This window comes from Rattus norvegicus, chromosome 8 (genome assembly GCF_021556685.1).
Source record: "Rattus norvegicus strain SHRSP/BbbUtx chromosome 8, alternate assembly SHRSP_T2T, whole genome shotgun sequence".
Taxonomy (NCBI): Eukaryota; Metazoa; Chordata; class Mammalia; order Rodentia; family Muridae; genus Rattus; species Rattus norvegicus.
The window spans coordinates 61,755,782-61,770,327 of NC_141541.1; the positions used below are offsets into that span (position 1 = coordinate 61,755,782).

The 14,546-nt window shown below is 40.7% G+C and overlaps 1 protein-coding gene and 1 long non-coding RNA gene across 7 annotated transcripts in view; one reads left to right on the top strand and one right to left on the bottom strand.

The window, feature by feature from the left end:
* Cul5 (cullin 5) overlaps positions 1–14,546 on the bottom strand; it is a 53,720-nt gene that overhangs the window by 11,503 nt on the left and 27,671 nt on the right. For both annotated transcript variants that reach the window (XM_087563581.1, NM_022683.1), the window contains 10 exon segments: positions 13,753–13,846; positions 12,637–12,767; positions 12,325–12,432; positions 10,706–10,770; positions 7,566–7,698; positions 4,691–4,822; positions 2,985–3,108; positions 2,721–2,896; positions 1,865–2,026; positions 703–821 (listed from right to left, as the gene is read on the bottom strand). In XM_087563581.1, coding sequence (XP_087419707.1) covers positions 703–821; positions 1,865–2,026; positions 2,721–2,896; positions 2,985–3,108; positions 4,691–4,822; positions 7,566–7,698; positions 10,706–10,770; positions 12,325–12,432; positions 12,637–12,767; positions 13,753–13,846 — 1,244 coding nt within the window.
* The window catches only part of LOC120094160 (uncharacterized), a 64,872-nt gene that overhangs the window by 8,307 nt on the left and 42,019 nt on the right, over positions 1–14,546 (top strand). For 4 of the 5 annotated variants that reach the window (XR_015627679.1, XR_015627681.1, XR_015627682.1 and 1 more), the window contains exons 2-3: positions 7,783–8,007; positions 12,339–12,400. This is a non-coding gene — a long non-coding RNA (uncharacterized LOC120094160). Of the gene's footprint in view, positions 1–1,941; positions 2,049–7,782; positions 8,008–12,338; positions 12,401–14,546 lie in introns of those variants that run through there. The other variant, XR_015627680.1, reaches the window with a different exon arrangement.

Consider the following 14,546-nt stretch of genomic DNA (forward strand, 5'->3'; position numbering starts at 1 on the left):
AAGTACTGAAGAAAAGGTCATCCAGAGACTGCCCCACCTGGGACCCATCCCATATGCATCCACCAAACTCAGTCACTATTGCTGATGCCAAGAAGGGCTTGCTGACAGGAACCTGATATGGATGTCTCCTGAGAGGCTCTACCAGAGCCCTACTGATACAGATGAGAAAGCTTGTAGCTAACCATCGGACTGAGCACCGGGACCCCAGTGGAGGAGTTAAACACAGACTCAAGGCACTGAAGGGGTTTGCAACCCCATAGGAAGAACAACAACATCTACCAACCAGACCCCAGCAGAACTCCCAGGGACTAAATCACCAACCAGTGAGTACACATGAGGGATCCATTACTCCAGCCGCATATGTAACAGAGGATGTCATTGTCCAGCCTCAATAGGAGGAAAAGCCCTTGGTCCTCTGAAGGCTCATTTCTCTAATGTAGGGGAATGCCAGGGTGTTGAGGTGGGAGTGGGTACATCCTCATAGAAGCAGGGAGAGGGGGGAAAGGGGATAACACTTGAAATGTAAATACATAAAATATCCAAGAAAAATAAAATTAAAGGAAAGAAAAAAAGACAACAAATTTAGTGGTACTATTTAATTACTGTTTTAAACATAAGACAAATAATCAGTTTAATAAATAAAAGCACTGAACCTAAACATAGTACTTTTCATTTTAAATCAAGCATCATGAGCTTACTTACATTAAACTAAAGTCCTGGTTGACTGAGAAGAGGGTGCCTTCTGTAAAATCTTTGGGTGAATTGACTTGAGGGTCATACAATAAAACTTGCCGTTTGAGCTTGGGAAAAGCTACTAAAGACTATGGAGAAAAGAAAACAATTAACACCGTAAGTTATAAGGAGTGATAGGCTCAACTCTCCCACACAGGCAAGAATGACTTATAGACGAAAGACAATAGACAACCCAATCTCATGCAGTCAATTATGTATGTACAAATGTACAAAGTCACAATCCAAACTTGTATATAGTACCTCCCAGCATGTGACAATGTAAATGCAAAATAAAGAGGGTAAAGGAAAGAAAGAGCTGGCTCAGAGAAAGCAATATATGTTCTCTTACTACATATAGGAACACAAGCAATTAGGGCCAGTATACAGGACTACAGAAAACTACCAGTTAATAATACGTACGTAGTTTGTCCACTGGAAACAGTTTATTTTGGAGTTCATATCAGAGTCAGAATTCAATGCACTTATAATCAAGAATATCATTAGCACAGTTTATAAACTGAGAACTAACTCATTTATTTGGTAATAAAAGTCTTTGAGCATACTTCCATTATAAAAATTAACTGTAGAGCTAGAGAGATGGCTCAGCTGTTAAGGGCACTGACTGCTCTTCCAGAGGTCCTGGGTTCAATTCCCAGCAACTACATGGTGGCTCACAAACATCTGCAATGAGATCCAATGCTCTCTCTTCAGGTGTGTCTGAGGAGAGCAAAGTGAACTCACATACATAAAATAAATAAATCTTAAACAAAAGAAAAGATTAACTGTACTGTGTGTTGTTGGGACTCCTTAAATACATTTAACACCAACTCAACCTCTGCCTCTTCTCTTCCTCTTTCCTGTTATACTTTGGTAATTAGCCTCTTTTCAAAGTTTTTTAATAAATTCCTCCAATATTGTGCATTTTTGCATTGAAAGTCATATTTAGAGTGTCATGAATTTAAGATATTTACAGTGGCTATGTATGTAGTTCAGTGGTAGAGTGTATGCCTAATGTGTACAAGGCTCCAGATTTAACTCTCAGCACCAAAACTCCAATTTTTAGGAGCCATCTACATATCCCCAGCTATATGACACATTTTAAAAACAAAGCCAAACAGAAAATAAAACAAACCCATAAAGTCCTTCTAAGTTCAGCATCAGGGAGTTCCGTTGCAAGTTTTAGATTCTCAAAGCTGATTTTCTCTCTAGGTCTTTGGTTCCATGCAAACAACACAGCCAACTGAAACGTGGTTACTTCCAAATCGTACTGACCTACTTCGTTTTTAAATGTTATCTGAAACAGAGAATGGGCTTCAGTAAGTAACTCATTTGTGCATGAAGCGTACTCCAATACCTAGTACATGCACATATGATACCATAGGAAAAATGAGATTGCTAGTCTTTTTTCAAGACCCATTCTTTCCTACTCATAGGTAATAATCTTTGCATACATAAAATCCATCTCCCAGGTTTCCCCGCAGCTCAATGTGGTCATTGACTTCATCCTGTCCAATGTGTTTGAAGTAGAAATGATGAGGAAAATGTTTATTAGTTGCCTTAAAAGAAGGTTCTTCTTTCCCTTCTGTTTTGCAGGAAGACAGAGGGTTGGGGATCAGATTGGATGATTCTACAGTCAAGTGCATTTGTTTCGTAAGCACTGCACTGATGAACACTACATTCCTGAAAACTAGGGTCAAAGCCACTACTCTTGTTCTTACCTTTTTGTTTTGTTTTTTTAATTGATTTTACATGTGAGGATGCTTGCTTGCATATATGCCTATGTACCACATACGTGTAGTGCCTATAGAGGCCAAAAAGGGCGTCAAATCCATTTTGGATCAAAGTTATAAATATGTGAACGGCCATGTGGTTGCCTGGAATTGAATCCAGGTTCTCTGGAAAAGCATTGTTCCCAAACAATGAAACATCTCTCCAGCTCTTAAGTAACTCTTTCTACTAACACCCAAACTGACAGTCCATCTACTTACAATTCCATTTGACATGAGATGGTGCCAATGTAATTTTCTACCACTATGATTTTTTTTGTAAAATTCTTCTACTTCAGGTATCAAATCCTCCAGTTCAGTAGGAAGTGAGACAAAGACTTTCTCAGAGCTTCTAGACCAAGCACCAGCATTCAAAATCTTTATATTAACTGAATCAGCTGCAGATAAGAAAATCAGACATTATAAATATTTTGAGACAAGTTAAAATTTGGTGAAAAATCTTGCTTATGTAATTATAAATAATACCTGGTAATGCCAACTTATTATTTTTATGCATTTCTTTAAAAGCTTGGTTCAAGTCTTCAGATACTTTTATGTCCTGAAACATTCTAGCAAGTTTGTTCACATAATCTGCTGGCATACCAACTTCCTATGAAAATCAAACACAGACAGAGAATAATTATATATAGTTAATACTATTCCATGACTCATAGAAAATAAACAGTAGTTTTGTACTCTTTGCTTTGTTCAATTCCAGTATGCATGGATTTCAGTTACCACAATGTGAATGAAATCCACTCCAACTCACCTACTGTTGACACCCTGTCAACTACTGTTGACACTATGAAATACTGCATGGACTGCAACCCACGCCTTTAACTCCTCAGTCCACAGTCGGGAAACAATGGCAGAAGATGTCATGGGGACAGCTCAGTCATAGCATGTCTAAGGGTCTTTGGGCTTGGCCACTAACTAGTAAGAACAAACACATTTATTCAGGATGACCTTGACAGATTAGAGGATATGGTCCTCTAAGCCTCTACTTCCTTAATTTACATTATGAACTACCTCTTCCAGCTTCTTAAAACACTACAACAGTTACTATTTATTTGCAAAAATCTCTATAGTTGAGCGTTTATTACCAAAGACATGGTAAAAAGGTTGCTGTTTTGTCCTGGATACCACTAAAGTAAAATCAGTTAAAACTGAGGGTGGGGGGAAATGAAAGTACAACAGTAAAAAGAAAGCAGGATTAAAATTAAGAAAATTGACATTGTTAGAAACTGCTATTTATATATTTGACTATATATCCTTATAAAATGAATCTGCCTGGCATTAATTATAATACAAAACAATTATTTTAGCATGCATATGAATAATATGCTGTATCAATAAAAGAAACAAACAAACGAACAAAAACCACGTTAGGCAAATGAGATAACGCATCAGGTAACGTTCTGAGGAAGAAAGAGGAGACTCCAGAGGAGACTCCTGGCCTACTACCCTTTGAGCTTGTTAAATCTCAAATCCAGACCAGTAAAGACGCCATTTAACATATCAAAGCAGAACTTAGCCTCTGAGTTCTTCTAGCATCCCTCAGCCCCTACTGTTTTCAGGGTATGGAGGGCACGTCCTGCCCCCTATTGCAGACATTTGGGTTACCCTCCCCCACATTTTGTACCTTTGGCCTCCTGGCTGCTACACCTGGCACCTCTATCTCCCTTCTCTTCCCTCTCATTGGACTCAGGGTCATGACCACTTTGGACTCTCCCAGATATGTCTGCCTCTGGCTTTGTCTCCCTTTTGTCTACAAGAAACTTTGACCTCCAAAATACCCAGCAGCAGTTACATCCTTTGCTTTTACTTTCTTCTTCTTCTTTCATTCATCTTTTGTAGAAACCACAGAAACGGCTTAAATGACTTCCCTGGCCAAGGAACTCAGCACTCTTAACCAAGCTGCAGATCTGACTGTCCTACGGGATATAAGGGATGGATGCGCTTTTGCCACCCGCCCAATTCAAGTCTCTTCAGCTGCTTCTTCCCCTACCTTACCTCCCTACTATGCCTTTTGGCATTAGCAAGTCTATTTGATCAGATACTTGCACGTCTCTAGCTGTTTTCTCTTCTTCTAGCACTAACCTGGGACAAAACACTGAGCTGCCTGTTTAACGGACTCTTCCGCCTGCCCTCTACCACACCACCGATACGACCTTTAAAACTGCTGTACTTACTCTTAGCCACTCCACCATGTTTTCTTCAATCTCGCTATCAGCAGAGATGTCCAATATGAGACGTCGGGTAAGATGAGCTTTGTGATACCTCATAAAAACATCTTTGTTTTGTACATATTTAAGTACCAAGAGCTGCAGAGAAGACAAAGTTACTTTAAATTCTTACATATTCAGCAGTTCTTTCATGTAGACCTTTATGTATCCCCAACAGCAAAGATGAAATTTACAAAGACAGATACACAGGCCTATTAGATTACTCATCTCTGAGAAACCAATTCAACAGCAAATCTGTTCTACAGCAAATTTTATTTCTATTCATTCATTCGTTTTTGAGATAGAGTATGCATGTCCTGGAACTCATTACATACACCAGGCTGACCAGAGATCCACCTACCTCTGCCTGAGTGTTAGAATTAAAGCTGTGCAGGAATATGTCTAGCTACATACTTGAGACTTTAACCAACTAATTTTTAGTTCCTACTAATCCAAATTTTTCGGACTGTATATAAACTGGATGACACCTTATGGGAAAACCAGTAGTAATTTCTCAACACATCTTAATCCCTTCTTTTGTGACACCAATCATCTCCCTAGGCCTTTCTGCTTGTACTTACTTGTGTGATGTTTTTCTCATTTCACCTACCTCTCTGCATTCCTGGGCTTAAATAATGTTCCTAACAACCAACCAGGAGGACCCAAGGAACTGGAAAGATGGCTCAGCAGTTAAGAGCACTGGTTCTCTTCCAGAGGACCCAACTCCAATTCCTAGACCCATGCGGCGCTTCACAACTGTCTGTGACTGCAGGTCAGGGAACAGGACACCCTCACACAGAAACGCAGATAAGCAAAACACCAAGGCACAGAAAAGCATATATTCATGTAGTCTCAGTTGTCTGTTTCTCACACCCACACAAACAAAAAACTTCACTTATTTTTTGTTAATAGAAACTGACTTTAATCAACTAATTCATCAAGAAAGAAGCCAGGAGGGGGAGGGGGTTGGGACGGGGACTCTAGAAAATCCCAGAGAAATGGGATGTGAGAGGCTTCCAGGACTCAGTGGGGATGACCCAACAGTGGGAAGAGGGAACCTGAAGAGACCACCTCCAGTAGACAGACAGAACCTCCAGGGGAGGGGGCCAACCACCTTCAAAATTTTTGACCCAGAATTGATCCTGATTAAAAGAAATACAGGGACAAAATAAAATAAAGCAGAGATTGAAAAGGAAATCCAGTGACAAGCCCAACTTGGGATCCATCCCATGGGTGGGCTCCAAAACCTGACACTATTACTAGTGCTATGTTGTGCTTGCAGACAGGAGCCTAGCATGGCTGCCCTCTGAGAGGCTCTACCAGCAGCTGAGATAGATGCAGGTACTTAAAGCCAACCACTGGACTGCAGTGGGACCTCTATTGAAGATTTAGGGGAAGGACTAAAGGAGCTGAAGGGGATGGCAGCTCCTCGGAAGATGAACAGTATCAACTAACTCAGAATCCTGGGAGCTCCAGAGACTAAGCCACCAACCAAAGTATACACATGAGCTGGTCTGTAGCCCCCAGCAACAATGGAGAGAACCATTCTTAAAAGCAGGGCTGGAGATGTAATTAAATAGTACAGTGCCTGTTTAGCATGTACAGGCCCCAAGTCCATCTCTAATACCACAAACAGGTAAGCAAGGCATCCACATGCAGGAAAAGGCACACATACACAACACAATTAGGAATAAATGATATTTTCTTTTCAGAAAAATTTTGAATAAAAATTTTTAGGAATTACTAGGTATCTTATGAAGGGTGTTACACTACAAAACTTTATTTTTTCTTAAATATTTATTTATATTTTATATATGTGAGTACACTGTCTCAGTCCTCAGACACACCAGAAGAGGGCATCGGATCCCATTACAGATGGTTGAGTCACCATGTGATTGCTGGGAATTAACTCAGGACCTCTGGAAGAGCAGTCAGTGCTCTTAACCGCTGAGCCGTCCCTCCAGCCCCACTGTAAAACTTTATGTTTACGGATAATACATTTCTATCTGTGTGGAACCTGTATGTGTGTTATGGAGGCCGAGGTTGACATCTACCACCATCTTCTATCTCTCTGCACCTTATTTTTTTAAATGTATTTTATGTGTATGAGTATTCCTCCATATAGAGCCTGCGGAAGTCAGAAGAGGATGTCAGGGCTTTTAGAAGGTGGTTGTGAAAACTTGGTGCTGCAGATCATCTCTCTAGTCCACCTTAAGTTTTGAGACAGAGTTTTCCACTGAACCTAGAGCTCACTGGTTCAGCAAGACTGGTTCGTCAGTGAGCCCTGTACTCTACCTGTCTCTGGCACCACATGCTCACCCCCAGTGCTGGGCCACAGCTGCACACCCCCACACAATGCTTCTGGTGTTTTTATGTGAGTATGGGGGCCCAAATTCAAGTCCTCCTGCTTATATAGCAAGTACTTTACTCCACTGAGCTATCAATGTAAGTTTAATTAAGAACATGAAATATAGCAAACCATCTACTTTCCCTTCTCAGAAGGACGATATTGTCCTGGAAAGATAATCATTCTCCTTACTGGCACAACTACAACTCTTACACAGTGTTCCTGTGCCCCATTTCAATGTTCACACGTATCTTCATACCTTGGCTAGGTATGCCTCAAAGCATACCTGCTATTTCCTCCCCGCTTAGACTTGGGAACTGAGCATGCTACAGGACTATGCCCTCCTTGACTTGTTCTCCTATATGAATGTGTACAGGTCCCCGTGTAACATCGCAATGCCTCCTTTGTTGGAGGACATTGATTTGGATACAAATGTTCTCCTTACCTACTGCAAAAAATAAATCTTTACTAGAAAAGAAACAAAAATATACTCACCACTTCTTTAAGCTTTGCTTCAATCTCTTCAGAGGTTAGTTTTTTGCTTAATGGTGTTTTCCTTAATAACATGTCACAGTAATTAGCAAGCAACTCAGGGCACTTTGACTCAGGCTGAGTTTTCAACCCCACTCTAGAAAAGAGAAAGTGGCTGTCTTTACTGCAATACTACATTACCTGAATCTACCTGGAAAATGATTTTTCTTTGTCTCCACAGCACTGGTAATGGAGAGTTGGCAACGGCACTGTGTGTGATGAGGACACAAACCAGGACTTATGCTAACGTCTGCATGGGAAGAGGCAATCCCTTTAATCCAAGTATGAACTGAGCTGGCTCAACCTGTGCTGCAGCTGTGCCACAGGTCTCTTCCTGCATGCACCGCATCCCGGCTTTCTCAGCGTAAGCAAGGCCTACCTTCAACCACCTATTTCCTCCTCACAAGTGAGTGCCTAAGTCTGGATGCTACTACTACTTTACTCTTAGTTGTAAGTTAATCTTGATTGCCAACCTGATTTCACTCAGAAACACCTGTGTTAGTAGAGCATCCTGATGGGTGTGTCTGTGAGGGTGTTTCCAGTTAGGATTCGTCACTTCTATCATCTGTTATGGATTCGAAGAGACTACTGGCCATGGCCTCATTCAGGAAGTAGGTCAACAGGTCAGGTGTAGGCGTGGGCATCCTTCAAGGTTGGTTGTATCATTCCTGGCCCATTCCTGGTGTCAATATTTCCTATCAGCCGTGATGTAAGCAGCTGTTACACCCTCCCTGCCATAATGAGCTGACACAACACAATAAATCCTTGCTCCTTTCAAATTATTTAATTTTTAAGATTTACCTTTTATTTTTTCTTTGTTTGCTTGCTTATTTATTTTTATTTTTAAACAGGGTTTCTCTGTATAACCTTGGCTGTCCTGGAACTCATTGTGCAGAGTAGGCTGGCTCAAAATCAAGTAATCTTCCTGCCTCTGACTCTACAGTGCTCAAATTAAAGGAGTGCTCTTTTATTATTTTGAAGATAGGATCTATAAAGTCTAGATTGGTCTCAAACTCAAGATACCTCTCCCACTGTACTCTAAGGAGTGCTAAATTAAAGAACATACCACACACCAAATTTCTATGAAATACTAATTTTCAGCTGTAAACTGTAAGAAGGGATGCTGTACCTAAGTCAGATTTATTAGTGGTCCAAATTCTTAAAGATTTATTTATTTATGTAAGTGAATCTGTATGTACAACTGCATGGCAGAAGAGGACACCAGATTCCGGGACAGATGACTGCGAGCTACCATGTGGTGGCTAAAAACTGAACTCAGGACCTCTGGAAGAGCAGACTGTGATCTTAACCACTGAGCCATCTCTCCAGCCCCCTAGTAGTCAAATTCTAGTTTACATTATAAATTTTACTTAGTATGAACCAGTTCACTTTATGAAGAGACTTGTTTTCCTTTTAACTTATGGTTTAAATTTAGTATATAAAAGTAATGAGTTCGTTCATCTTAATTGATCCTCTTTGTGTGTGTGGTAGGTAAGTGGTAGTCAAAGAACACTTTACAGGAGACGGCTCTCACCTACCATGTGGGTCTCCAGGACTGAACTCCGACTGTCGGCTCTCCATCAGCTGAACTGGTCTGTGGGCTCACTCACTAGTGGACTTTATGTTGTTCCCTCCCTTCTCCAGCCAGCCTCTCTCCTGCCCTCATGGTGTGTGCATCCCTTACCAAGTCACCTGCCTGCTTCCTCGTGAGCTGGAGACCACACTTGGGTATCACACTTGCTAGACAAAACATGCCACCAAAGAGACCATGTGTTAAAAATGGTAACTCAAAGTTTACATTAAAACTGATTTCCTTTTCATATCTATCATGATGGAAAAGTCATTTTCTATGCTTTCAGATAGTAAACTTTTAGTGACTATAAAAGAAAACCAGGCAGAGATTCTAAAGACTCGGAACAAAAGTTATTTCCTAATCTTTTTATTTTTAAGATTTATTTATTTTTTAAGGTGAGTGCACTGTCGCTGTCTTCAGACACACCAGAAGAGGGCATCAGACCCCATTACAGATGGTTGTGAGCCACCATGTGGTTGCTGAGAATTGAACTCAGGACCTCTGGAAGAGCAGTCAGTGCTCTTAACCGCTGAGCCAACCCTCCAGCCCCCAAAAGTATATTCTAACTTCCAAAACAGTATCTTGGTACAAGGAGATTAAAAACAAAAAATCTAAGTTGAAAATTTTTAATAGCAACAGGTAGTAAAAATTTTAAAGTAATAACAAAAGGCAAACAGAGTAAGGTATGTAACATGGCATTTTTGAGCCGGAAACAGGAGGTTTTATAGACAAAAGGTTCTCAGAAGTCAGAGATGAAGCCAGTTGTGGTGACACATGACTTTAATCTAAACACAGGTAGAGGAATAAGGTTTTATGTAGCCAAGCCAGCCTGATCTACGTAAGTTATAGGCTAGCCAGGGTTATATAGCGAGATAAATAAAAAAGGATATGAAACTTAGAGGTGCCTCAGTGGTTACGAGCACTGGCTGCTCTTCCAAAGGACCCAGATTTGGTTGTTAGCACCCACACGGAGGCTTACAAATAGCTTTAACTCTAGTTCTGTGAGCCCTGAGGCCATCTTCTGACTTACATGGATACCAGGCACACATTCTCTCTTCTCTCTTCTCTCTTCTCTTCTCTTCTCTTCTCTTCTCTTCTCTTCTCCTCTCCTCTCCTCTCCTCTCCTCTCCTCTCCTCTCCTCTCCTCTCCTCCCCCCCCCTCTCTCTCAACAAAGGATGTAGCTCAGTTGGTCAATAGAATATTTACTTAGTACACAGAAAGCCTTGGACTCAAGTCCCAGCACTGAATAAGCCAGGCACCACAACGCAGTGACTCTTTAATACCAGCACTCAAAAGTAGAGACAGGAAAATTAGGACTCTTTTAAGATCCTCTTTGGCTACATAGGGGGTTTGAAACCATCCAACGCTAGATGTCTCAAAAACTAAATAAAACAATAACAATTAAACTTAAAAGCCGGACCAACTAAAACCCAACAGGGAAATAGCGCTCCATGCTCATCCAGTAGCCCCGTAATGTGCAATAGTTCTCCAAACTTGAATATTTTTAAAAATAAAAATTTAAAGGCTTACCCTTTTTGCTTCAAAGGCAATTCAAGTTTAAATATGGTAGCATCATTAACAACTGCTTTATACGCCTATAAAAAAACCAATTAGAAATGGAATAAGATTTAATATTTAAAATATAGAAACTACATGTTCAATGATCTGAATCAGGTATTTTTCTCAGATTATTTATTTTTTGTTGTGCTGGCACTACATGAAGACTGTAAAAGTACACACACTACTACTGAGTTTTAGCTCCACCTGAATTTTAATTTTAATGGTATAACTCACCTCAGTACATTGTTTCTTTTTTTTTCTGCCTCAGTAATTTTTTTTTAAGATTTATTTATTAGATATGAATACACTGTAGCTTGTCTTCAGACATGCCAAAAGAGGGCATCAGATCTCATTCCAGATGGTTGTGAGCCACCATGTGGTTGCTGGGATTTGAACTCAGGACCTCTGGAAGAGCAGTCAGTGCTCTTAACCATTGAGCCATCTCTCCAGCCTGTGCCTCAGTAATTTTTTAAAATAAAACTTTATTGTTATTGGGGTAGAGGTAGGCACAAGATGTACCATGTGCATGTGTGCTGTGGTGTGGCGCTCTCCTCTTTTAAGTGTTCTAGAGAAAAGACATCATGACAAGAGACTCATCCTCTAAGCTACCTCATTGATTCCCCTCCCAGAAGACTGCTTCAAACATTCCAGCACATTCCTTGTCACAGTGTAACTACCACTATTCTATCTTGCAGTATTCTCAAGTGAGAATACTCAACTTGAGTAGCCTTCCTTGCCCTTGCTCAGCTTCCTAAACATTTTGATCTACCTCCTATCTCCTAAAACTGCTAGCATTTGCTTTCCAGTGTCCATCTTCAACAAATGTTCTCCCATTTCACGGAAAACACTGTGACAGTCAAAGAAGATGCGATGCTAATGTTCCTATGGGTCACAAAGACAACTAACTTTAAAGGAACTCTCACAGGGGCTCCACCAGAGGACAGAGGTGATAAACAGGTAAAGGCAGTGGCTGCTAAGCCTGATGCTGTCATTACTCAAATACAGTTCAGCATTCACACCTTACCTACCCCACCACCAAAACAAATAAATAACATATATTTTAAAAAAAGGATCAGCCAGAGGGTGGTGGGCCCATTCTTTTAATCCCAACACTCAGAGGCAGAGGCAGGTGGGTTCCTGAGTTCCAGACCAGCCTGTAACAGTCAGCCATGGCTACCCAAAAAAACCCTGTCAAACCAGACTATAAAAAAAAGAGAGGAAGGGAGGGAAGGTGGGAGGGGAGGGGGAAGAAGAAGGAGGGGACAAGGGATTGGCTCTGCTCAGGATGAGCTGTGGAGAGCAGCAGTGTAGCAAGGCGAGTCTAAAAGGGAGAATGAATAAAACTCCAACCAGCAGGAATAATATCCTTGGAAAAACTAAGAAGGGAAACGCTTCCTGGTTGAATCCTAGTTCACAATGATACAAAAAGAAAGACTAAACCAAATTAATAAATATAGCTGCTGTACTCTACAGAAAACCCGAGTTCCCACAGTCTTAGTTCTCAACTTAGCAGTATGATGCCACCAATCATTAAGTCCACTGTAACAGTATCAGCTTTTATACAAAATGTCCACAAAGAGAAATGTCACCTTATCTCTTGCAGTAAGGAAACGAGGATCATCCTGAAAAGCTTCTTTGACCAGTTTACTGAATCTATTGAACAGTGTAAGTAATTGTTCCACATACTTCTCAGAGTCCTGGAAACAAAATGTTTTTCATATTAGCTTTTATTTAAAAAGGAAATACTATTCTAATAAAAGTCTAAGGTTTAAACTTGGAGAAAATTCTGTTCTTAAAGTAAGTGTGCAGGTTGTCACCGACTGCTACCGTGCTGCTTCAGTCACTAGTGTAGACGTGACTTTGGATGTGTACGTGGTGACACTGCCACTGCAGAGACTTACAGTGGTGATGGTTTCAGCAGCTGCCACCATGTCTGCTAGACCAGCACTTATGATGTGCTCCTCCAGATCCTTCAACATGGGCTCGATCCCACCAGGAACTTTGTCCATCAGTGAAAACATCAAATGTAACTCTGGAAGACATGACACACTCATGGAACTATTTTATCCAGAAGAATACATTTCTTTCTTGATTAATGTCTGTGGCCTCTGTATTTTATGAGAGGGTCTCACTATGTAGCCCTAGCTGGCCTCAAACTCACAAGGTGTGGAGTACTAATGGCAGCTATGTTTTCAGTCATAAGATGCTGAAAAAACCTGGGAGTTTGAAATATGTTATTAGTATCCTGTAGCTATAATTAGTCTACAGTTTAAAAGAGAAGTTTTGTTGCTTTTGGGTTTTTTTTTTTTTTTTTTTTTGGAGCTGGGGACCGAACCCAGGGCCTTGCGCTTGCCCAAGCGCTCTACCGCTGAGCTAAATCCTCAACCCGGGTTTTTTTGTTTGTTTGTTTGTTTGTTTGTTTTCCAGATAGGGTTCCTCCATGCAGCCCTGGTTGTCCAAGAACTCACTCTATAGTCCAAGCTGGCCTCAAACTCGAATCCGCCTGTATCTGCCTCTTGCATTTTCCAATTAAAGATGCGTGGCAGCACTGCTGGGCAGGATACACATTACTGACATGTCATGGTTAAAGTTTTACACTAAAAATTATTTTCATAGTACTGGTGTGTGTGAGCACATAAGTGCAAACCCTAAACATGTCAAAGTCAGACGACAATCTGGGAGTCTTCCTTGCACTACCTGTGCTTTGGAGGTGGGCTCAGGTCATCAGGCTTACTGAACCATCTTTATGCTGTTTTCCAAAACGATGCTCCAAATGTCTACACAACTCAGATGCTCAGTTCTAGTCTACACTGTAGGTCTGCAACTTTTTCTAGCCTTTAAAAGCACAGTTCAACTTCCAAGGAAAAAAAGACAAAAGCCTCCCCAAACAATGTGTTGTTATCTATATACAGAAGGAAATGCACCTCCATCGACAAGAATGACCCAAGAGCAATCAATTAGGTGATGTGCTTAAGATATTCTCTTAAAAGGTTCTGTCTTTGTGAGATTTTACCTACTTTCAGTTTCATTTCGCTTGATCATGCCTTGACATTCTGCTAAAATAGTCTCTTTAAATGAGGTCACCAGTGCGTTCACACAGCATTCCATGAGCTGAAACACAGCAAAAACAGTAGCAGCTGCTATAAGCCTTACAGCACACGAATGAGTCAAATCAAACCGCTGAACAGAAGAAAGAAAGTACATTGAAAGTAGACTTTATCTGCCTTTATGCGGGGTTGCTGTTAATGGATCAGTACGCCACACTACTTTACCAAACTAAGGAAAACACAGAACTTAGGTTACAAACAAAACAAAATGTGGCTAACTTCTCTTACCTGGTGAAATCTGTATTATAATTTTAATTCTACACATAATCCAAAAATATATGAACATTCAAAAATAATACACACATGGTTAACAGCCTCTTATCCAATATGGTAGAAGTTCTGCCCCTATCACCTGCTGAGTGATGTCACTCTACCTCAGACCCAAGTACACTCAGTCAACATCCTCCCTTTAAACACTAATTAATTTTATGCTATTGGTATTAGTGTTTTGCCTGTGTGCATGGCTGGTGCCATCAGAGGCATGAGAGCCCCTGGAACTGAAGTCAGAGCTGGTTGTGAACTGCCTGTGAAGGCGCTCTGCAAGAACCAACAGTCCTCTTCTTAACAGTTGAGCCTTCGCGCTAGACCCACACCCAACATTTACCTACCACAGTGGACCAATGAAAACCAGGTTAAGTTTAACCATATGAAGAAACAAACATTCTGGATTGAACAAATAAGCTTAAGTTCCAGTCACTTGAATG